A 23,360-nucleotide genomic window follows, 5' to 3' on the forward strand; every position below is an offset into this window, starting at 1 on the left:
ATAGCTGAAGGAAGTCCCAAGTCCAAGCAACCTTCCTTTCTTTCTGATTCAAGTCGTCTTTACCTTCAGCGAGGGGGCAAGGCGACCATGGACCTCTCCCTTCCCTTCCCTTCCTTCCTTCCTTTCCTTTCCCTTCCCTTTCCTTCCCCTTCCCTTCCTGTCCCTTCCCTTCCCTTCCTGTCCCTTCCCCTCCCTGTCATCAGCCACACAGTGTCTGCCATCCATGTCTTGCAGCAGGCCAGCCATTCTGACTTGCTCTTCCTTCCAAGCAAGCAGTCACTCTCCTCAGCACATGACCCAGAAGCTTCACTTGTCCTATGCTTTTCATCAAGTGCCTGGCTGTCTGCTGCTGCTCTTTGTCATAGAGTTAAGTTGTCATTATCTTAGTTAGTTAGTTAGTTAGAGGTCCAGATAATTGTTGTATGGGCAAGACTCCTGTCCCTCCCTCTCCTTCCCTCCCTTCCTCTCCACCTGTCCCCCAAGTTCCCAGTCTGTGGAGGTCCAAATAATTGTTGTATGGGCAAGACTCCTGTCCCTCCCTCTCCTTCCCTCCCTTCCTCTCCCTCTCCCCCAAGTTCCCAGTCTGCAGAGGTCCAGATAATTGTTGTATGGGCAAGACTCCTGTCCCTCCCTCTCCTTCCCTCCCTTCCTCTCCACCTGTACCCCAAGTTCCCAGTCTGCAGAGGTCCAGATAATTGTTGTAAGGGCAAGACTCCTGTCCCTCCCTCTCCTTCCCTCCCTTCCTCTCCACCTGTTCCCCAAGTTCCCAGTCTGCAGAGGTCCAGATAATTGTTGTAAGGGCAAGACTCCTGTCCCTCCCTCTCCTTCCCTCCCTCTCCCCCAAGTTCCCAGTCTGTGGAGGTCCAGATAATTGTTGTATGGGCAAGACTCCTGTCCCTCCCTCTCCTTCCCTCCCTTCCTCTCCACCTGTCCCCCAAGTTCCCAGTCTGCAGAGGTCCAGATAAATGTTGTAAGGGCAAGACTCCTGTCCCTCCCTCTCCCTTCCTTTCCAGTCTTTCTCTCTTGTTCCATTATTTATTTTCTCTCCCTCCCTCTTTCTCTCTCTCTCCTTCTTTCTCTCTCTCTCTCTCTCTCTCTCTCTCTCTCTCTCTCTCTCTCTCTCTCTCTCTCTCTCTCTCTCTCTCTCTCTCTCTCTCTCTCTCTCTCTCTCTCTCTCTCTCTCTCTCTCTCTTCAAACCCATTGGAATAACAATAATAATAACACACACTACAAGTCCATCTTTATTTATCAACAGCACACACACACACACACACACACACACACACACAGGGGAGGTCATGTGGCTATCTATGGTGTGGGTTGGGTTGCTGTCTAAGAGGGCATGTGTCTGTAGGGTGACATCCTGTTGACCTTGTGACCTGAGAGGGGGGGGGGGGGTCCTTTTATGTGGCTGGGGGGTATGTGTCTGTGGGGATTGTCAACATACTGTGGTGAGACATCCTGTGGGGTCCTGTGGGCTGTGGTGAGGTGAGGTGAGGTGAGGTGATATATATATATATACATATATATATATATATATATACATATATATATATATATATACATATATATATATATACATATATATATATATATACATATATATATATATATATATACTTGAACATCTCCAGGACTTGTTCAGTCTCCCCGGTGATATCTTCTCCAGACACTCCCACATCAAGAGGAGGAGGAGGAGGAAGAGAGAGGAGGTACTCTGTGTATATATGTATGTCTGTGTATAAGGTTCCATTGGCGAGATCTTCCCCCGGCCTTCTATGGGGCTCAAATTATACCCCCACAGAAGGGTTCGGGGAGGAGCCAGTCTGTGGAGCCTGATTGAACGTTGTCAAAATATATATTAATAAAGTTTTTGAAATTATGAAGAAATTGTGTGTTTTACTGTGTGTGTGTGTGTGTGAGAGAGAGAGAGAGAGAGAGAGAGAGAGAGAGAGAGAGAGAGAGAGAGAGAGAGAGAGAGAGAGAGATTCTTCTTCTCCTTCTTCTGTTCCTCTTGTTATCTCTTCCTCCTCTTCTTCTTCCTCTGAATCTGTGAATACAAATTTTTATTAATGGAATGAAATGGAAGAGATTTAAGGAAGGAGGAAAGGAAGGAAGGAAATGGGTATAAATTTGATGAACGGAGGAGGAAGAGTAAGTAGGAGAGAGAGAGAGAGAGAGAGAGAGATTCTTCTTCTCCTTCTTCTGTTCCTCTTGTTATCTCTTCCTCCTCTTCTTCTTCCTCTGAATCTGTGAATACAAATTTTTATTAATGGAATGAAATGGAAGAGAGAGATTTAAGGAAGGAGAGGAAAGGAAGGAAGGAAATGGGTATAAATTTGATGAACGGAGGAGGAAGAGTAAGTAGGAGAGAGAGAGAGAGAGAGAGAGAGAGAGAAACATACATTTAGAGAGAGTAGAACTGACAGCCTTACACACACACACACACACACACACACACACACACATGCTCAAATAGACAGGTAAAGCACAAGACATTATTAATTAAGTAAGTTACCTAAGGAAAGAGTTATATTGTTATAGTATGAGACAGATATTATTATAACATGAGAGAGTCAGTCACAAATCTCTCTCTCTCTCTCTCTCTCTCTCTCTCTCTCTCTCTCTCTCTCTCTCTCTCTCTCTCTCTCTCTCTCTCTCACATAGATAGATAGATATAATGTACTACAGCACAAAGCCCAACACTATATACTCAACCCCTTGACTGCAGATTTCCTACAAGACAACATTTCCAAGCTACAGCAATGGATCAAAAAGTGTCTGCTACAATTCAATGAAGGAAAATCTAATGTCTTGCACCTTGGGAGGGGATACCCAGCACACCAATACCCCATGGAAAGCACTCCACTATCCACCACAGGGGCAGACAAAGACCTGGGAGTGTATGTTACCAGGCTACCAGTGAAGGGATATCCAGCACACCAATACCACATGGGAAACACTCCACTATCCACCACAGAGAAAGACCTGGGAGTGTATGTTACCAGGCTACCAGTGAAAGGATAACCAGCACACCAATACCACATGGGAAACACTCCACTATCCACCACAGAGAAAGACCTGGGAGTGTATGTTACCAGGCTACCAGTGAAGGGATATCCAGCACACTAATACCACATGGGAAACACTCCACTATCCACCACAGAGAAAGACCTGGGAGTGTATGTTACCAGGCTACCAGTGAAGGGATATCCAGCACACCAATACCACATGGAAACACTCCACTATCCACCACAGAAGCAGAGAAAGACCTGGGAGTGTATGTTACCAGGCTACCAGTGAAGGGATATCCAGCACACCAATACCACATGGGAAACACTCCACTATCCACCACAGAGGCAGAGAAAGACCTGGGAGTGTATGTTACCAGGCTACCAGTGAAAGGATATCCAGCACACCAGTACCACATGGAAACACTCCACTATCCACCACAGAGAAAGACCTGGAGTGTATGTTACCAGGCTACCAGTGAAGGATAACCAGCACACCAATACCACATGGGAAACACTCCACTATCCACCACAGAGAAAGACCTGGGAGTGTATGTTACCAGGCTACCAGTGAAGGGATATCCAGCACACCAATACCACATGGGAAACACTCCACTATCCACCACAGAAAAAGACCTGGGAGTGTCTGTTCGCAGGCTACCAGTGAAGGGATATCCAGCACACCAATACCACATGGGAAACACTCCACTATCCACCACAGAGGCAGAGAAAGACCTGGGAGTGTATGTTACCAGGCTACCAGTGAAGGGATATCCAGCACACCAATACCACATGGGAAACACTCCACTATCCACCACAGAGGCAGAGAAAGACCTGGGAGTGTATGTTACCAGGCTACCAGTGAAGGGATATCCAGCAGACCAATACCACATGGGAAACACTCCACTATCCACCACAGAGAAAGACCTGGGAGTGTATGTTACCAGGCTACCAGTGAAGGGATAACCAGCACACCAATACCACATGGGAAACACTCCACTATCCACCACAGAGAAAGACCTGGGAGTGTATGTTACCAGGCTACCAGTGAAGGATATCCAGCACACCAATACCACATGGGAAACACTCCACTATCCACCACAGAGAAAGCCCTGGGAGTGTATGTTACCAGGCTACCAGTGAAGGGATATCCAGCACACCAATACCACATGGGAAACACTCCACTATCCACCACAGAGGCAGAGAAAGACCTGGGAGTGTATGTTACCAGGCTACCAGTGAAGGGATATCCAGCACACCAATACCACATGGGAAAAACTCCACTATCCACCACAGAGGCAGAGAAAAACCAAGAAGTGTATGTTACCAGGCTACCAGTGAAGGGATATCCAGCACACCAATACCACATGGGAAACACTCAACTATCCACCACAGAGGGAGAGAAAGACCTGGGAGTGTATGTGACCAGGCTACCAGTGAAGGGATATCCAGCACACCAATACCACATGGGAAACACTCCACTATCCACCACAGAGGCAGAGAAAGACCTAGGAGTGTATGTTACCAGGCTACCAGTGAAGGGATATCCAGCACACCAATACCACATGGGAAACACTCCACTATCCACCACAGAGGGAGAGAAAGACCTGGGAGTGTATGTTACCAGGCTACCAGTGAAGGGATATCCAGCACACCAATACCACATGGGAAACACTCCACTATCCACCACAGAGGCAGAGAAAGACCTGGGAGTGTATGTTACCAGGCTACCAGTGAAGGGATATCCAGCACACCAATACCACATGGGAAACACTCCACTATCCACCACAGAGGCAGAGAAAGGCCAAATCCATGCTAATCATAACAGCCAGGTTTGAAGAGATACAGAGCCACCTAATCCATTGGTCACTACAAGGATAAAACTCTTCATTTTTTTTTTTTTTTTTTTTTTACAGCAAAGGAGACAGCTCAAGGGCACAAAAAAGTAAACATTAATAAAAAAAAGCCCGCTACTCGCTGCTCCTAAAAAGAATCCAAAGAGGTGGCCGAAAGATAGGTCAGTTTCGGGAGGAGAGGTGTCCTGATACCCTCCTCTTGAAAGAGTTCAAGTCGTAGGCAGGAGGAAATACAGATGAAGGAAGATTGTTCCAGAGTTTACCAGCGTGAGGGATGAAAGAGTGAAGATGCTGGTTAACTCTTGCATAAGGGGTTTGGACAGTATAGGGATGAGCATGAGTAGAAAGTCGAGTGCAGCGGGGCCGCGGGAGGGGGGGAGGCATGCAGTTAGCAAGTTCAGAAGAGCAGTCAGCGTGGAAATATCGATAGAAGATAGAAAGAGAGGCAACATTGCGGCGGAATTTAAGAGGTAGAAGACTATCAGTATGAGGAGGAGAGCTGATGAGACGAAGAGCCTTTGCCTCCACTCTGTCCAGAAGAGCTGTGTAAGTGGAGCCCCCACACACATGAGATGCATACTCCATACGAGGGCGGACAAGGCCCCTGTATATGGACCGCACCTGGGCAGCGGAGAAAAACTGGCGGAGACGGTACAGAACGCCCAGCCTCGAGGAAGCTGATTTAGCAAGAGATGAGATATGAAGTTTCAGTTGAGATTTTGAGTTAAGGATAGACCGAGGATGTTTAGTGTTGAGGAAGGTGATAGCTGGGTGTTGTCAAAGAATAGGGGATAGTTGTTTGGAAGATTGTGTCGAGTGGATAGGTGGAGAAACTGTGTTTTTGAGGCGTTGAAGGACACCAGGTTCTTCTTGCCCCAATCGGAAATAATAGTAAGGTCTGAGGCTAAGCGTTCTGCAGCCTCCAGCCTTGAGTCGTTAAGTTCCTGAAGGGTGGGTCTTCTATTAAAAGAAGTTGAATAATGCAGAGTGGAATCATCGGCGTAGGAATGGATAGGACAGTTCGTTTTGGAAAGAAGATCATCAATGAACAACAGAAAAGAGTGGGAGATAGGACAGAACCCTGTGGGACACCACTGTTAATAGATTTAGGGAAGAACAGTGACCGTCTACCACGGCAGAAATAGAACGGTCAGAAAGGAAACTGGAGATAAAGGTACAGAGAGAAGGATAGAAACCGTAGGAGGGTAGTTTAGAAAGCAAAGATTTGTGCCAGACCCTATCAAAAGCTTTTGATATGTCCAGCGCAATAGCAAAAGTTTCACCGAAACGGCTAAGAGAGGATGACCAAGAGTCAGTTAAGAAGGCTAGGAGATCACCAGTAGAACGCCCTTGCGGAACCCATACTGGCGATCAGATAGAAGGTCAGAAGTGGAAAGGTGCTTTTGAATCTTACGGTTGAGATTGATTCAAAAGCTTTAGATAGACAAGAAAGTAAAGCAATAGGACGGTAGTTTGAGGATTGGAGCGGTCACCCTTCTTAGGTACAGGCTGTGTGAAGGCATACTTCCAGCAAGAAGGAAGGTAGATGTTGACAGGCAGAGGCGAAAGAGTTTGACCAGGCAGGGTGACAGCACGGAGGCACAGTTTTAAGGACAATAGGAGGCACTCCATCAGGTCCATAAGCCTTCTGAGGATTGAGGCCAGAGAGGGCATAGCAAACATCATTTTGAAGAATCTTTATAACAGGCATAAAGGAGTCAGAGGGGGATGAGTAGGAGGAATATGCCCAGAATCGTCCAGAGTGGAGTTTTTAGAAAAAGTTTGAGAGACGAGTTCAGCCTTAGAGATAGATGAGACGGCAGTGTTGCCGTCAGGACTGAGAGTGGAGGAAAGATGAAGAAGTGAAGTTGGAGGAGATGTTTTGGCTAGATGCCAGAAGTCACGGGAAGAGTTAGAGAAAGCAAGGTTTTGACATTTTCTATTAATGAAAGAATTTTGGTTAGTCGGAGAATAGATTTGGCACGATTTCGGGCAGAAATGTAAAGTTCATAATTAGCATTAGTTTGAAGGCTCTGGTATCTTTGTGAGCTACCTCTCTATCATTGACAGCACGAGAACAAGCGTGATTAAACCAAGGCTTTTAGCGTGAGGAGTAGAGAAAGAACGAGGAATGTATGCCTCCATTCCAGAGACAATCACCTCTGTGATGCGCTGAGCACACACAGAGGGGTCTCTATCCTGGAAGCAATAATCATTCCATGGGAAATCGGAAAAGTACATCCTCAGGTCGTCCCACCGAGCTGAAGCAAAATGCCAGAAGCATCGCCTCTTCGGTGGGTCCAGAGGATGTACAGGAGCGATAGGACAGGATGCAGAAATAAGATTGTGATCGGAGGAGCCCAACGGAGAGAACAGTTTGACAGAATAAGCAGAAGGGTTTGAGGTAAGGAAGAGGTCTAGAATGTTGGGCCGATCTCCAAGACGGTCAGGAATACGTGTAGGGTGCTGGACCAACTGCTCTACTGTAGGTCGTTGAGGATAGCAAAGTTGTAGGCTTGTTCACCAGGCTGGTCAGTGAAAGAGGATGAAAGCCAAAGCTGGTGGTGAACATTGAAATCTCCTAGGATGGAGATTTCAGCGAAGGGAGAGTGGGTCAAGATGTGCTCCACTTTAGAATTCAAATAGTCAAAGAATTTTACATAGTTGGTAGAGTTAGGTGAGAGATAAACAGCACAGATGTATTTAGTAATAGAATGACAGTGAAGTCTTAACCAGATGGTGGAAAATTCAGAAGAGTCAAGGTCGTGGGCACGAGAGCAAGTGATGTCGTTGCGCACGTAGGCGCAACATCCAGCTTTGGATTGAAATTTAGGATAGAGATAGTAGGAGGGAACAGAGTAGAGATTGCTGTCAGTAGCCTCAGAAACCTGTGTTTCGGTAAGGAAGAGAAGGTGAGGTTTAGAGGAGGAGAGATGATGTTCCACAGAATGAAAATTAGAGCGAAGACCGCGAATGTTGCAGAAATTGAGAAGAAAGAGGTTCGAGGAGTTATCAAGACACCTCTCGGGTCGGCAGCCAGAAGGGGAGTCCTCCTGGGAATTTGTGGTCCCCAGGCAGGGACTCGAGGCATTGCTTAATTGAGCCATTTTGAATTTTGAATTTTGGAAAAAGGTGTATATGTTATGTGAATGTAGTGTGGTGTGGATAAAGAGAGGATCTGTCTTTAGAGAGCATGCTGAACTACTCTCCGGTGTTGGTGAGACAATAGGGAAACGGTTAGTGAGGACATGGGAAACATTACAAACCTTAGGGCACTTCAGCTCCCAGGAAATGTCGGCCATAACATCAACAGCATCGGCACCACCCACACCAATGCACAGGCCTCCAAGACCACCTACGTTGGGCGTGTGAGAATCAGTGCCCGGGGAAAGCGTAGTTCTCCAAAATGATCTGAAATAGGTCGTTTAGTATTAGTGCATTTACAGAGGAAAGTTTGGTTTAGTCGGCGCAACATCTGTGGTCATATGCCGGAGGGAGGCAGAAGGGGAAGGAATTATAGGGGAAGGGAACAGAACCCAGGAGACGGGACACAACCCCTGATTAATACCTGGTACACTGCTGGGTGGACAGGGGCGTAGGGTATTGGAAAAGCCGCCCAAATTTTCCACTCCGCCTGGAATTGAACCCGGGCTCTCTTGGTTCTAACAAGTGTTTCTTGAGGTTCATGGTACAGAAGAAGGGTCAGACCACCACCAGGGTCATAAAACTACTCCTGGAAATGCCCATAACTCCTATGAAAGCCTTGTCAAATATGTGTTTCTAGGTTCACAGTACAGAAGAAGGGTCACACCACCACCAGGGTCATAGAACTACTCCTGGAAATGCCCACAACTCCTACGAAAGCCTTGTCAAATATGTGTTTCTAGGTTCACAGTACAGAAGAAGGGTCACACCACCACCAGGGTCATAAAACTACTCCTGGAAATGCCCATAACTCCTACGAAAGCCTTGTCAAATATGTGCTTCTAGGTTCACAGTACAGAAGAAGGGTCACACCACCACCAGGGTCATAGAACTACTCCTGGAAATGCCCACAACTCCCACGAAAGCTTGTCAATTAGGTGTTCTTGGGCACCGAAATGTCTTATGATACAACCCTTACTGTATGCATCAATTCATGTATGTATATGTTACAGTAAGATTGTGAAACTAGGGATTTCGTGAAATCCCTAGAACTTTCAGAGAATTCGTGAAATTACTGTTTCACTTCGGGACTTCATGAAATTACTGAAATATTTATGGATTTCATGTATTTACTGGTTTCACTGCAAACCCTCGTCACCTCAAAGCATCGTCATGAGTAAACAAAATGTACAGCCATGGCTGATAGTCCTTGAGCAGGTGGTGGTGAATAACTGTACAGGGCGCTCCAACCACTTGATCTTTCAAACCACTCTCAACTTACAGATGGAATGCTCGGAACTTCAGTGGTTCTAAAACTTGCTTCTAGAATTGGAACTTCAGTGATTGGAAAACTTGCTTCTAGAATTGGAACTTCAGTGATTGGAAAACTTGCTTCTAGAATTGGAACTTCAGTGGTTCTAAAACTTGCTTCTAGAATTGGAACTTCAGTGGTTCCAAAACTTGCTTCTAGAATTGGAACTTCAGTGATTGGAAAACTTGCTTCTAGAATTGGAACTTCAGTGGTTCCAAAACTTGCTTCTAGAATTGGAGCTTCAGTGGTTGGAAAACTTGCTTCTAGAATTGGAACTTCAGTGGTTGGAAAACTTACTTCTAGAATTGGAACTTCAGTGGTTGGAAAACTTGCTTCTAGAATTCGAACTTCAGTGGTTGGAAAACTTGCTTCTAGAATTGGAACTTCAGTGGTTGGAAAACTTGCTTCTAGAATTGGAACTTCAGTGGTTGGAAAACTTGCTTCTAGAATTGGAGCTTCAGTGGTTGGAAAACTTGCTTCTAGAATTGGAACTTCAGTGGTTCCAAAACTTGCTTCTAGAATTGGAACTTCAGTGATTGGAAAACTTGCTTCTAGAATTGGAACTTCAGTGGTTCCAAAACTTGCTTGAAGAATTGGAACTTCAGTGGTTGGAAAACTTGCTTCTAGAATTGGAACTTCAGTGGTTGGAAAACTTGCTTCTAGAATTGGAACTTCAGTGGTTGGAAAACTTGCTTCTAGAATTGGAACTTCAGTGATTGGAAAACTTGCTTCTAGAATTGGAACTTCAGTGGTTGGAAAACTTGCTTCTAGAATTGGAACTTCAGTGATTGGAAAACTTGCTTCTAGAATTGGAACTTCAGTGATTGGAAAACTTGCTTCTAGAATTGGAACTTCAGTGGTTGGAAAACTTGCTTCTATAATTGGAACTTCATTGGATGCAAAACTTGCTTCTAGAATTGGAACTTCAGTGGTTGGAAAACTTGCTTCTAGAATTGGAACTTCAGTGATTGGAAAACTTGCCTCTAGAATTGGAACTTCAGTGATTGGAAAACTTGCTTCTAGAATTGGAACTTCAGTGATTGGAAAACTTGCTTCTAGAATTGGAACTTCAGTGATTGGAAAACTTGCTTCTAGAATTGGAACTTCAGTGGTTGGAAAACTTGCTTCTAGAATTGGAACTTCAGTGATTGGAAAACTTGCTTCTAGAATTGGAACTTCAGTGGTTGGAAAACTTGCTTCTAGAATTGGAACTTCAGTGGTTGGAAAACTTGCTTCTAGAATTGGAACTTCAGTGGTTCCAAAACTTGCTTCTAGAATTGGAACTTCAGTGATTGGAAAACTTGCTTCTAGAATTGGAACTTCAGTGGTTCCAAAACTTGCTTCTAGAATTGGAACTTCAGTGGTTCCAAAACTTGCTTCTAGAATTGGAACTTCAGTGGTTGGAAAACTTGCTTCTAGAATTGGAACTTCAGTGGTTGGAAAACTTGCTTCTAGAATTGGAACTTCAGTGGTTGGAAAACTTGCTTCTAGAATTGGAACTTCAGTGGTTGGAAAACTTGCTTCTAGACCTGTCAGTGTAAATAATGATGCGCTGCCTAGTGAACAGGTGTGCGTGTGCTGCTGTGTGGTGGAGGGTTACAACTTACTATTAAAGGCCAGTGTTAACTTTAAGTGATTGTGTCTGCCTTAACCCAAAGTTTGACTGCAAGTGTGGCATAACACATATTAACACAATTAACCTAACAAGGCTACTTTTGATCATCACTTGAACTCTACACAGTTTGTTGCTTGAACTTTACACAGTTTGTTTATTCAGTTTGTTTGTTTGTTTCAGATTGCTTTTGAAACACAACCACAGCTAAATACAGGGACGGTAGAGCATGCTGAATCAGTCTATTCTTGCATTGCAAAATAACATGAATGTTATACTAATACATTCTACTTGATTTTATACATGATTTTTATGATATGATATGATTTATGAATAAAATTTCAAAATAAATCTTCTGTTTTTCTATGTATTTACAATCATCAGGGATTTCATGAAATAACTAAAGTATCATTTCAGTAAATACATCAAATCCCTAAATATTTTAGTAGTTTCATGAAGCATTTACTATCATCAGGGATTTCATGAAATAACTGTAGTATCATTTCAGTAAATACATCAAATCCCTAGATATTTTAGTAATTTCATGAAGTCCCTAAGTGAAACAGTAATTTCACGAATTCCCTGAAAGTTTTAGGGATTTCACGAAATCCCTAGTTTCACAATCTTACTGTAACATATATATGAAGGAATAAAATCTCTGCACCTCAACAAGGGAGGTTTTGAGATGACTTTTAGGGGGAAACAATTCTGCTGTGAACCGTAAAAAGTCCCCAAGCACATATAAGTGGGGTATTTTGTTGCCCCTGAGCTGTCTCCTCTCTTGTGAAAAATATATAAATACACAAAGGCGAAGGGTGCGTGGAGACATGATCGAGGTTTATAAATGGATGAAGGGCTTTAATAAGGGAGACATTCATAAGGTTTTGTTGGTAAGAGAACCGGGTAGGACACGAAGTAACGGGTTTAAACTGGATAAATTCAGATTCAACAGGGACATAGGCAAAAATTGGTTTACTAACAGGGTGGTGGATGAGTGGAATAGGCTTAGCAGTCATGTGGTGAGTGCCAATACAATTGTCACATTAAAAAATAGACTAGATAAATTCATGGACAGCGATATTAGGTGGGGTTAGATACACGGGAGCTTAGGGTCAAAGGAGCTGCCTCGTACAGGCCTACCGGCCTCTTGCAGACTCCTGCGTTCTTATGTTCTTAAGTAACAGCTGTGATTCCTTGTGACCCACCTGATGAATAATCCCAGAGCCAGGCTTCCAGAATCCAACTCCATACTTGGCCCCAGCAGTAGCCGGGAAATTGTAGACCTCTTTGCTGATTTCAATGGCTCGCTGGAGATCCTGAGGGCCATCGATCTGTAAGTCAGGCAGTGTTAACACCTTGACTGTGGATTTCCTACAAGAACACCTCGCCAAGCTACAGAAATGGAACAAAAAGTGGCTGCTACAATTCAATGAAGAAATGTAATCTTGGAGAATCACAAGCTACAGATTCACAAAGGAAAAGTTGGAAAGTTTGGTTTAGTCGGCGCAACATCTGTGGTTATATGCCGGAGATAGACAGGCGGGGAAGGAATTATAGGAAAAGGGAACAGTTGGAAAGTTTGGTTTAGTCAGCGCAACATCTGTGGTCATATGCCGGAGAGAGACAGAAGGGGGAAGGAATTATAGGAGAAGGGAAACAGAAGAGGGAAGGAATTATAGGAGAAGGAAACAGTTGGAAAGTTTGGTTTAGTCGGCGCAACATTTGTGGTTATATGCCGGAGACAGACAGGCGGGGAAGGATTTATAGGAGAAGGGAACAGTTGGAAAGTTTGGTTTAGTGGGAGCAACATCTGTGGTCGTATGCTGGAGAGAGACAGAAAGGGAAGGAATTATAGGAGAAGGGAACAGTTGGAAAGTTTGGTTTAGTGGGAGCAACATCTGTGGTCGTATGCCGGAGAGAGACAGAAGGGGAAGGAATTATAGGAGAAGGGAACAGTTGGAAAGTTTGGTTTAGTGGGAGCAACATCTGTGGTCGTATGCCGGAGAGAGACATAAGGGGAAGGAATTATAGGAGAAGGAACAGTTGGAAAGTTTGGTTTAGTCGGCAACATCTGTGGTCGTATGCCGGAGAGAGACAGAAGGGGAAGGAATTATAGGAGAAGGGAACAGTTGGAAAGTTTGGTTTAGTGGGTGCAACATCTGTGGTCATATGCTGGAGAGAGACATAAGGGGAAGGAATTATAGGAGAAGGGAACAGTTGGAAAGTTTGGTTTAGTCAGCGCAACATCTGTGGTCATATGCCGGAGAGAGACAAGAGGGGAAGGAATTATAGGAGAAGGGAACAGTTGGAAAGTTTGGTTTAGTGGGCGCAACATCTGTGGTCATAGGCCGGAGAGAGACAGGAGGGGAAGGAATTATAGGAGAAGGGAACAGCTGGAAAGTTTGGTTTAGTCGGCGCAACATCTGTGGTCATATGCCGGAGAGAGACAGAAGGGGAAGGAATTATAGGAGAAGGGAAACAGAAGAGGGAAGGAATTATAGGAGACGGGACCAGCTGGAAAGTTTGGTTTAGTCGGCTCAACATCTGTGGTCATATGCCGGAGAGAGACAGAAGGGGGAAGGAATTATAGGAGAAGGGAAACAGAAGAGGGAAGGAAGTATAGGAGAAGGGAACAGTTGGAAAGTTTGGTTTAGTCGGCACAACATCTGTGGTCATATGCCGGAGAGAGACAGGAGGGGAAGGAATTATAGAAGGGAACAGTTGGAAAGTTTGGTTTAGTCAGTGCAACATCTGTTGTCATATGCCGAAGAGAGACAGGAGGGGAAGGAATCATAGGAGAAGGGAACAGACCCCAGGAGACGGGACACAACCCCCGATTAATACCTGGTACACCGCTGGGTGGACAGGGGCTACATAGGGTATCGGAAAACCCGCTCAAATTTTTCCACTCCGCCCGGGAATTGAACCTGGGCTCTCTCGGTTGTGAGGCGAGTGTGCTAACCACTGCACCACGAAGCCCCGCCATCCCATCCTGACACACCATATCTTATATAATAACTCATTTCCACTGTGTGTATTCTCAATTGCTGTGCTGCATTCTATTGTTTCCTTTTTTGTGTGCCCTTGAGCTGTCTCCTTTGCTGTAAAAAAAAAAAAAAAAAAAAGAGAGAATGCTTCCTCACCTGTACTTGAATAAGATGGTCACAGTGGATGGTTGATGGTACGGTGACCCTGGGCAGTCCAGAGCTAATGAACTGAAGCACGGCCATCTGTGCTGTGGCGTCCTGCATTGCAACGCGGTCTGGGTGGAGCTTGAGGTAGTGGGACTCACCTCGGACGATTTCTTGGTTGAAGGATCGGACAGATGAGAGTACAGCACTTTTTCCGAGAGGGTGAGAGGGCGGTTCAGCCTGGAAGGGGAAGAAACAGCCTTAGAAAGATTGGTTAACTCCTTGGCTGCGGATTTCCTACAAGAAGACATCACCAAGCTACAGGAGTGGAGCAAAAAGTGTCTGCTACAATTCAATGAAAAAAAATGTTAAGTCCTGTACCTTGGGAGGGGATATCCAGCACATCAATACCACATGGGAAACACTCTTGCATAAGGGGTTTGGACAGTATAGGGATGAAAGAGTGAAGATGCTGGTTAACTCTTGCATAAGGGGTTTGGACAGTATAGGGATGAAAGAGTGAAGATGCTGGTTAACTCTTGCATAAGGGGTTTGGACAGTATAGGGATGAAAGAGTGAAGATGCTGGTTAACTCTTGCATAAGGGGTTTGGACAGTATAGGGATGAAAGAGTGAAGATGCTGGTTAACTCTTGCATAAGGGGTTTGGACAGTATAGGGATGAAAGAGTGAAGATGCTGGTTAACTCTTGCATAAGGGGTTTGGACAGTATAGGGATGAAAGAGTGAAAATGCTGGTTAACTCTTGCATAAGGGGTTTGGACAGTATAGGGATGAAAGAGTGAAGATGCTGGTTAACTCTTGCTTAAAGGGTTTGGACAGTATAGGGATGAGCATGAGTAGAAAGTCGTGTGCAGCGGGGCCGCGGGAGGGGGGGAGGCATGCAGTTAGTAAGTTCAGAAGAGCAGTCAGCGTGAAAATATCGATAGAAGATAGAAAGAGAGGCAACATGGCAGCGGAATTTTAAAAAAAGTAGAAAGTTTGGTTTAGTGGGCGCAACATCTGTGGTCATATGCCGGAGAGACAGAAGGGGAAGGAATTATAGGAGAAGAACAGACCCCAGGAGACGGGACACAACCCCCGATTAATACCTGGTACACTGCTGGGTGGACAGGGGCTACGTAGGGTATCGGAAAACCCGCTCAAATTTTTCCACTCCGCCCGGGAATCGAACCCAGGCTCTCTCGGTTGTGAGGCGAGTGTGCTAACCACTGCACCATGAAGCCCCTCGATATTTAAGAGGTAGAAGACTATTAGTAAGAGGAAGAGAGGAGGATTTGATGTATTCTTAAAAATTACATATTTATGAACAAACATTTCACATTGGGTCAGCTTCAAAGCCTTTCACACACCTTTGTTGGACGATATCTAAGTTGGCCTGCAGCTTGGGGTAGGGCATCTCCGAGCCAGGGTCCAGGTGGGACATGGCCACCTTCTGGGCCGTAGAGATCAGCAGAGACGTGGAAGCATCGTGCCTGGACCTGGCCACGGACAACACTCCTAACACTCTGTGGGGGAGGACGAACATGTCAACATACAGCATATTGGAACATAGACATTATTAACCCAGTAGCAGCGGGGATCATGTTTCTTAATGGTCCCTCTAAGCAAGAAAAATGAGGAGAAATCATCACTCACACAAACCATTTCATAATATATATATCAAAGCATTTGTGATCAGATTATGTATCATCTATTTTGGGGGGTTTATATCATGGCACAAATTTGGCCCGTCGCTGCTACATGGTAAAGCCACAAATTTGGCCCGTCGCTGCTACACGGTAAAGCCACAAATTTGGCCCGTCGCTGCTACATGGTAAAGCCACAAATTTGGCCCGTCGCTGCTACACGGTAAAGCCACAAATTTGGCCCGTCGCTGCTACACGGTAAAGCCACAAATTTGGCCCGTCGCTGCTACACGGTAAAGCCACAAATTTGGCCCGTCGCTGCTACACGGTAAAGCCACAAATTTGGCCCGTCGCTGCTACACGGTAAAGCCACAAATTTGGCCCGTCGCTGCTACATGGTAAAGCCACAAATTTAGCCCGTCGCTGCTACACGGTAAAGCCACAAATCTGACCCGTCGCTGCTAGCGGGTTAAAGCACAAAAAGTGACACTGTAGTGCTGAAAACATGACACAAGCGCACGGATGCTATTTCTATGAGTTTACAACGCGGACTGAGACTAGAACCAAGAATTACCCGAGACCGAGTAAGAACTGACCCAAAATCTTGCAAAATTCTTACGTTTCTTGTTCTGGTGTGTCAGATTTTAAAGAATTCCCCCAATTCTTGGGCTGGGTGCGGCCACTGTTCTGCTGGCCGCACCTCCATAGGCCTATGGCGATGACCATTTCCTGAGCTTCCTGTGGGTAACCCTGCCAGGTGGGGGTGGACATAGAGCTCACGAGGTCACTGTTGTGTTACTGTTGCACCCCAGACCATGTTAAAGCATCACTGTATGATAAGCAAGAACTTCCCGGAATGAAAACATCATCGCCATCGTTAGAAACAATTCAAACGATGCCATTTGTCAATATTTTGTGGAGGAAAAGGACGTCTTAACCGTGTAGCAGCGAAGGGACAAATTTGTGCCATGATATAACCCCCAAAACAGATGATACATAATCTGATCACAGATGCTTTGATATACATTATGAAATGGTTTGTGTGAGGGGTGATTTTTTCTCATTTTTCTCGCTTAGAGGGACCACTAAGAAACATGATCCCCACTGCTTCCACCACCGGGTTAGGAAACTCTGTCGCATGCAATGACGCTAAGTAGCCAGTGCTGAAATGCTCCTAATGAACTGTAGATCCCGTAACTGTGACAAAACTAACGCGTGTCGTCCTTGACGGTATTGCTATTTTAGTGCAATACGTTTAGGCCGCACTCACACCCAACTCACCTTATAAAATATGAAGACTGATCTCCCTGCTGCACCGGCCTATCCCATACCCCAGGGCCCCAAAGGACAAGGATAACCAGCGGGTCAGCTTAGGATGGGGTTTCAGATTTAGAGGTCTGAGCCCGGTCGGCTGAGGTGAGGCCAGCCTTTGGTGGTACAGTAATCCCTAGTTTATCGTGGGGGTTAGGTTCCAGAACCCCCCGCGATAGGCGAAAATCAGCGAAGTAGCGACCTTATATTTATTTTATTATTTATATAATTTATATATTATATTTTATATATATTGTTTAGATAAGCACGCATATCTCTGTGAATCTGTACTGCGTCGTTTAGGAGCCTTTTGAATCTAGTTGCCCAGAGAGAGAGAAAGAGAGAGCGAGCGAGAGAGAGAGAGAGAGAGAGAGAGAGAGAGAGAGAGAGAGAGAGAGAGAGAGAGAGAGAGAGAGAGAGAGAGAGAGAGAGAGAGAGAGAGAGAGAGAGAGAGAGATAGACATAACAAGTAGTACCTATTAATTAACCCATCGGCTGTGACTGGCACGGATTTGGCTTTCACTGGTAGCCTGGCAACATATACTCCCAGGTCTTTCTCTGCCTCTGTGTTGGATAATGGAGTGTTTCTCATGTGGTATTGGTATGTTGGATATCCCCTCCGAAGGTGGATGACTTTACATTTTCCTTCAGTGAATTGTAGCAGCCACCTTTTGTTACATTCCTGTAGCTTGGTGATGTCTTATTGTGGGAAATCCACAGTCAAGGGGTTAAACAAGGACGCACGGCTCAACAAGCTATTTAAGCCGATCACTTTCCTCACTTTAGAAAGACTACAAAATGAACACACTGGCTTCATAAACCACAAACACAAACTAGCAAGAACTGTTGTTTTATCGCCACCTTCATCAACAAACTCCCTATGTCATGTTTTTGACTTTGGGAAGTTGAAAAAGCCGTCTCATTTTGGTAATCTTCCGGTCATGGGCAGAAGAGTTGAGAAAGGCGACTTTGAGGACACGCACACCCCAGACAAAGGCAACTCTGCCCAAAGGTGTGCACCGCACCATGGCGGAAAACTGGCCGAGGAAAATATCCGGAAATACACGAAAAATGGCTTACCAGGCAGACTGTTACGGGGTTGAAGAGGTGCTGACAGTGTGCTGATGACGGGGTGACAGTGTGCTGATGACGTGGTGTCAGTCTACTGACAATGTGCTGACAGTCTACTGACAGTGTGCTGACAGTGTGCTGACAGTCTACTGACAGTGTGCTGACAGTGTGCTGATGGTGTTCTGATGACGGGGTGACAGTGTGCTGATGACGTGGTGTCAGTCTACTGACAGTGTGCTGACAGTCTACTGACAGTGTGCTGACAGTCTACTGACAGTGTGCTGACAGTCTACTGACAGTGTGCTGACAGTCTACTGACAGTGTGCTGATGAAGGACTTCTCTCACCACAGTCTGTCACTTTGTTTCGGACTTGATTTCGTTCGTGTCACACGCCCAAATTCACTTTCCATGTGGGTCGACGTCACCCCTGGGGGCATATTGGCCTGGGAGAGGCTAGGCTGACTCACAAGTCGACGCTCTGACCCATATGAGCGTATAGATGCACACGGGAGCGTCCTTTCAATTGCAATTAATTATGGAAATTTGCAAACGCGTCTGACGCGTCAACGGTATATGATTGCAAATCGCTTTTAACGCGTGAGACGCGTCAACGGTGCTCTACGGGTTAAGAACAATGGCAGTCTGGCAATCTTCAAGAAAGCGCTGAAGACTCACTTATTCACTAAATCCTATGACTTTACAAACGTGAGGATCAGGGTTGCAGTAAAGGAAATAATTGAAACATATTCTCCTATTTTTCAAAGAATCACTTCACATACACACATAGATCATCCACAGTCTTTTCTGATACTTTGATTTGAAGCTGCAGTCATTTTTCTTTGAGCAATTTCAGTGAGGACATGTCCAAAACATGACATGATCTGGTTAGACTGTTAGGAGACTAGACAGAGTTGTGGTGTGGTGCTGGCCAAGGCTGGCTGGCTGGCTGGCTGCAGCTGGTCAGTCTTAGGCCTGGCTCAAACAGCCAGCCAGGTTACTTCAACATGTGTTTTAAACTAATGTAGACAATATTGAGGTTTACATTCATTTAATTATTTTCATTTATAAAAAAATATATAAAATCAACTTAGATAAAAAAATCTGATTTGAATAAAAAAAATCCATTTTTTTCATTTAAAAAAAATCAACAACCCTGGTGAGGATTGAGGACAACTTTAGGTGCTAATGTTACTGTTGTAATGTTGGCGGCCCTGTGGAGCGCTGCTGCGGAGGTGGACCGGGGCCTGAAACCTCATCACCGGTGAACGGAAACAGGTAAACTTGACATGGGTAAGCTTGGGTGTGATTCTGGAATATTACCAAGCTGTCACCTCAGCCACAAAAGCTTGAAACAGGTAAACTTGACAGGGGTAGCTTGGGTGTGATTCTGGACTATTACCTCGCTTTCACCTCAGCCACAATAATCTTGTAATAGGTAAACTTGACATGGGTAAGCTTGGGTGTGATTCTGGAATATTACCAAGCTGTCACCTCAGCCACAAAAAGCTTGAAACAGGTAAACTTGACATGGGTAAGCTTGGGTGTGATTCTGGAATATTACCTATCTGTCACCTCAGTAAATCTTAAGAAGTACACTCCACTCCAACACCCCAGCCCCTACCCCTGCCAAGACAAGCCTGGGGACCTGTGGGGAACCGGGGTTTTGGAGGGGGAAGCCCAAATCACTGAAAAATGGGCTTCCAAAATTTCCCTAGAAAAATCTCAAAAGTAGGGAAAGTTCCTAACGCATACTCTTGTAGTCTATTCCAATATGACCTAGCATTCGGTCTGTTGACGAATGTCGGGCATGTCATTGGATGGTGGGCATAGTGGCCTCCCCCACCCCACCCGCGCTGCGTAATTTCTGACGGGCCACGCCGCATGTCAAATATATTTAAACTACTCCAACCGAACTTTACGACCTGCTGATGAGGGGAGCTTCGCCCCCCTCGACCCACATATATATGCGACTTCTTTCTGCGAAGAGGTATTTCTCGCAACACCGGTTGCACCACCGTCGCGGCCGCCGCCACAGGAGGCTGCACTTTTGTCAATATTATCCCATATTTTCAATAATAAATAGTCCTTGAATTGGATTTTGAAAGCGTTTCCATGGTTGTTGAACATTTGTAGAAAAGATATATGAATAGCTAGTGTTGTTTGGTAAGGTAGGTAATGGATTGAAATACTGGCACGGTACTAAAACTATTCCTAACCCATCGGTTAGCTTCATCAATCCTTGTAGGGAACCGTTGTTTTGGTGGTGGAAGGACAAATCACTGAAAAATTGCCTTCCAAAATGTCCCTAAAAAAATCAAATATAGGGAAAATTCCCTAGTCTAAAGTAAGGAAAGTCCCTAACGTATACTCTTGTAATTTATTCCAATATAACATACCAGCCGCCGCAGCGGGTCTGTTGAGGAGTGTCGGGCGCGTAATTGGATGGTCACTGTAATGGAACCCCCAGACCCCCACCGCCGCCGCCCCAATCCGTGTAATTGAGCAACTCTTGGGAAATGTCATGTTTCATAAAAACATATGGTACAGTACTGACAGTTAACCCATCCACTTCTTGTAAGTTGATGGTGGATCATTGTTAGCGAGTAGTTTGGGGTACAAAATGCAACAGATTTGTGACGGCTGTCATATATGAGCCGTTAGTGACCTAACGATTGCTACGCATCACCCTGGCCTCCACTTTACTGAAACTATGAGTACGCGTCCAACAATATCCAGTTGGTTTGTGACACGTGACAAGCTTCATGCGACCGCTATTCACAAAACGCACACATGTCACACGCCGGGTCACTATTCCATTCAATTTTGGATAGTAATCGGTCCTTTTGTCTAACTACATGCATACCAATAAAGAGGTTGAATAGTCAGTCAACACTTACCGAGAGGTGAAGTACAATGATATTTTGAGTGAGAGTGAGACTCTGGTCCATCCATCATGATGAAAATTGACTGCAAACATGCCTACGTGGTGCTGCCTGCGCAATTCAACCCACAGAGCTATACATCCTGAATATAATCTTTTAAAATTATAAAATACAAATACTTGTGCCATTATGTGCTTTAATATAGCCAAGAAAATAACATAGAAATCATAGAGACTGTTTTATGTCCAAAATTGTAATGATCCGTGCGTGTACTGACTTGGGAGCTATATAGTTTGTTTGGTGCACTGCAAGGCAGGTACGAGGCTCAGTCTGTGCATAGAGGCGCTCGTGAAACAATAACAATGGACTTAGAAAATCCAAGCCACCCAACTTTATAATTAATGAGGCTTGCCCCCCTGGGCCCCTCCCCAAGGTAAAACGTATACGAAAATGCATTATCATTAAAATTCTCTCACGTGCTAATTTACTACGAATGTTGGTTTGGAGTGGTGCTCCCTAAGATTAAACCTGAAATGATACCAAGCTGTCACCTCAGCCACAAAAAGCTTGAAACAGGTAAACTTGACATGGGTAAGCTTGGGTGTGATTCTGGAATGTTACCAAGCTGTCACCTCAGCCACAAAAAGCTTGAAACAGGTAAACTTGACATGGGTAAGCTTGGGTGTGATTCTGGAATGTTACGAAGCTGTCACCTCAGCCACAAAAAGCTTGAAACAGGTAAACTTGACATGGGTAAGCTTGGGTGTGATTCTGGAATGTTACGAAGCTGTCACCTCAGCCACAAAAAGCTTGAAACAGGTAAACTTGACATGGGTAAGCTTGGGTGTGATTCTGGAATATTACCAAGCTGTCACCTCAGCCACAAAAAGTTTGAAACAGGTAAACTTGACATGGGTAAGCTTGGGTGTGATTCTGGAATGTTACCAAGCGTGGAGGCGTGGAGGCGTGGGGGCACTGTGTGGGCGTGGGGGCACTGGATGGGCGTGGAGGCGTGGAGGCGTGGGGGCACTGGATGGGCGTGGAGGCGTGGGGGCACTGTGTGGGCGTGGGGGCACTGTGTGGGCGTGGGGGCACTGTGTGGGCGTGGGCGGCGTGACAGACTCCGCAGCGTCGCTCTGTTTACTTCCGTTGATCTTGACCTTGATCTTGATGTCACAGGAGTCCTGAGAAGGGAGGCCGTGGTTTTGTATGTCCTTATATATAGATTTACATAGAAAATCAGACCACACAGACCACATGGTCCAGACTAGGTGGTCTGTCCTTAAACCTAAGTGATTTTACATTATTCAGAAGACTCCAAAACGTTGCTTTTCTACTCTAGTTAATATTACGTTGAAGGAAGTGACGGTCGAGCTTATTTTTGAAGGAGTCAATCGTGTTACACTGGACCACTGATGGTGGAAGCTTATTCCATTCTCGCACTACAACGTTGGTGAAGAAAAATTTGGTGCAGTCTGAATTTACTTGTCTACATCTGAGTTTTACGCCATTGTTCCTCGTGCGCAAAGTGTCATCGATCATAAACAATGTTGATCTGTCTACATTCGTGAAACCATTAAGTATTTTAAAACATTCGATCAGTTTTCCTCGGAGGCGACGTTTCTCAAGAGAGAACATGTTAAGGGTAGAAAGCCTTTCTTCGTAGGATTTGTTGCGCAAGGAAGGGATCATTTTCGTTGCCCGACGCTGAACACCTTCTAATTTAGCAATATCCTTTGCATGGTGGGGAGACCAAAACTGTACCGCATATTCCAAGTGGGGTCTGACTAAACTGTTGTAGAGCGGGAGTATTACATCTTTATTCTTGAATACAAAGTTTCTTTTAATAAAGCCCAACATTCTGTTCGCTTTATTTGCTGCATCGATGCATTGCTGTGAGAATTTGAGGTTTGACGCGATTTTGACCCCCAAGTCTTTGACGCATTGAACGCTTTTGAGTTTAACGCCGCACATTTCGTATTCGAACTTCTTATTCCTCGTTCCAACTTGAAGGACCTGGCACTTGTCTACGTTAAAGGGCATCTCCCATCTATCCGACCAAGCTGAAATTTTGTGCAAATCCTCTTGGAAGCTTTGCCTGTCTTCGTCAGTGAGAACCGAGTTACCAATCTTTGTGTCGTCTGCAAATTTACTAATGCGGTTATTGAGTCCAACATCCACGTCGTTGATGTAAATAATGAAGAGCACTGGGCCAAGGACCGAGCCCTGAGGGACGCCACTAAAGGCTGTTCACTTAACTCTGAGCCGTGGAGCCGAGCCTCATTTGTAACGAAGCCGCTGATTGGCTGGCTGGCTCTCTCGCTCACCCTGTGTTGAAAGGCTGCATAATGAATGCTCGCGTGGCACATGTCTATGTTTTAT

The 23,360-nt window shown here is 45.2% G+C and overlaps 1 protein-coding gene and 2 long non-coding RNA genes across 12 annotated transcripts in view; 1 reads left to right on the plus strand and 2 right to left on the minus strand.

Annotated features, from left to right (window-relative positions):
- The window catches only part of LOC126993608 (uncharacterized), a 7,821-nt gene extending 6,825 nt beyond the window's left edge, over positions 1 to 996 (plus strand). For 2 of the 6 annotated variants that reach the window (XR_007748034.1, XR_007748032.1), the window contains 2 exons: positions 1 to 779; positions 862 to 996. The exon at positions 1 to 779 is cut by the window's left edge and continues 96 nt beyond it. This is a non-coding gene — a long non-coding RNA (uncharacterized LOC126993608). The remainder of the gene's footprint in view (positions 780 to 861) is intronic. The other 4 variants (XR_007748031.1, XR_007748035.1, XR_007748033.1 and 1 more) reach the window with 4 other exon arrangements.
- A 726-nt stretch (positions 997 to 1,722) lies between these two features.
- Positions 1,723 to 22,846, minus strand: LOC126993605 (probable aconitate hydratase, mitochondrial). 4 transcript variants are annotated; one of them, XR_007748016.1, is made up of 5 exons: positions 21,974 to 22,846; positions 14,080 to 14,307; positions 12,142 to 12,267; positions 8,135 to 8,279; positions 1,723 to 2,051 (listed from the first exon to the last, which is right to left on the minus strand). XR_007748016.1 is itself a non-coding variant. In XM_050852777.1 (5 exons), exons 1-5 carry the CDS (start codon positions 15,626 to 15,628, stop codon positions 2,019 to 2,021), a joined length of 723 nt encoding a protein of 240 aa, XP_050708734.1. In that variant the 5' UTR covers positions 15,629 to 16,627; the 3' UTR covers positions 1,723 to 2,018. The 4 variants fall into 4 exon arrangements, 2 of the variants coding, with proteins under 2 accessions (XP_050708734.1, XP_050708735.1); XM_050852777.1 differs by lacking the exon at positions 21,974 to 22,846 and adding an exon at positions 15,438 to 16,627; XR_007748017.1 differs by lacking the exon at positions 1,723 to 2,051 and adding an exon at positions 2,110 to 2,251.
- On the minus strand, positions 2,259 to 4,961 carry LOC126993612 (uncharacterized). 2 transcript variants are annotated; one of them, XR_007748041.1, is made up of 3 exons: positions 4,620 to 4,960; positions 3,940 to 4,032; positions 2,259 to 2,989 (listed from the first exon to the last, which is right to left on the minus strand). It is a non-coding gene; the product is annotated as an uncharacterized LOC126993612 (long non-coding RNA). The 2 variants fall into 2 exon arrangements; XR_007748040.1 differs by lacking the exons at positions 2,259 to 2,989; positions 3,940 to 4,032 and adding exons at positions 4,072 to 4,223; positions 4,422 to 4,520 and having other exon boundaries at positions 4,620 to 4,961.
- Positions 22,847 to 23,360: the final 514 nt, after the last annotated feature.

Source organism: Eriocheir sinensis, unplaced genomic scaffold (genome assembly GCF_024679095.1).
Source record: "Eriocheir sinensis breed Jianghai 21 unplaced genomic scaffold, ASM2467909v1 Scaffold640, whole genome shotgun sequence".
Lineage (NCBI taxonomy): Eukaryota > Metazoa > Arthropoda > Malacostraca > Decapoda > Varunidae > Eriocheir > Eriocheir sinensis.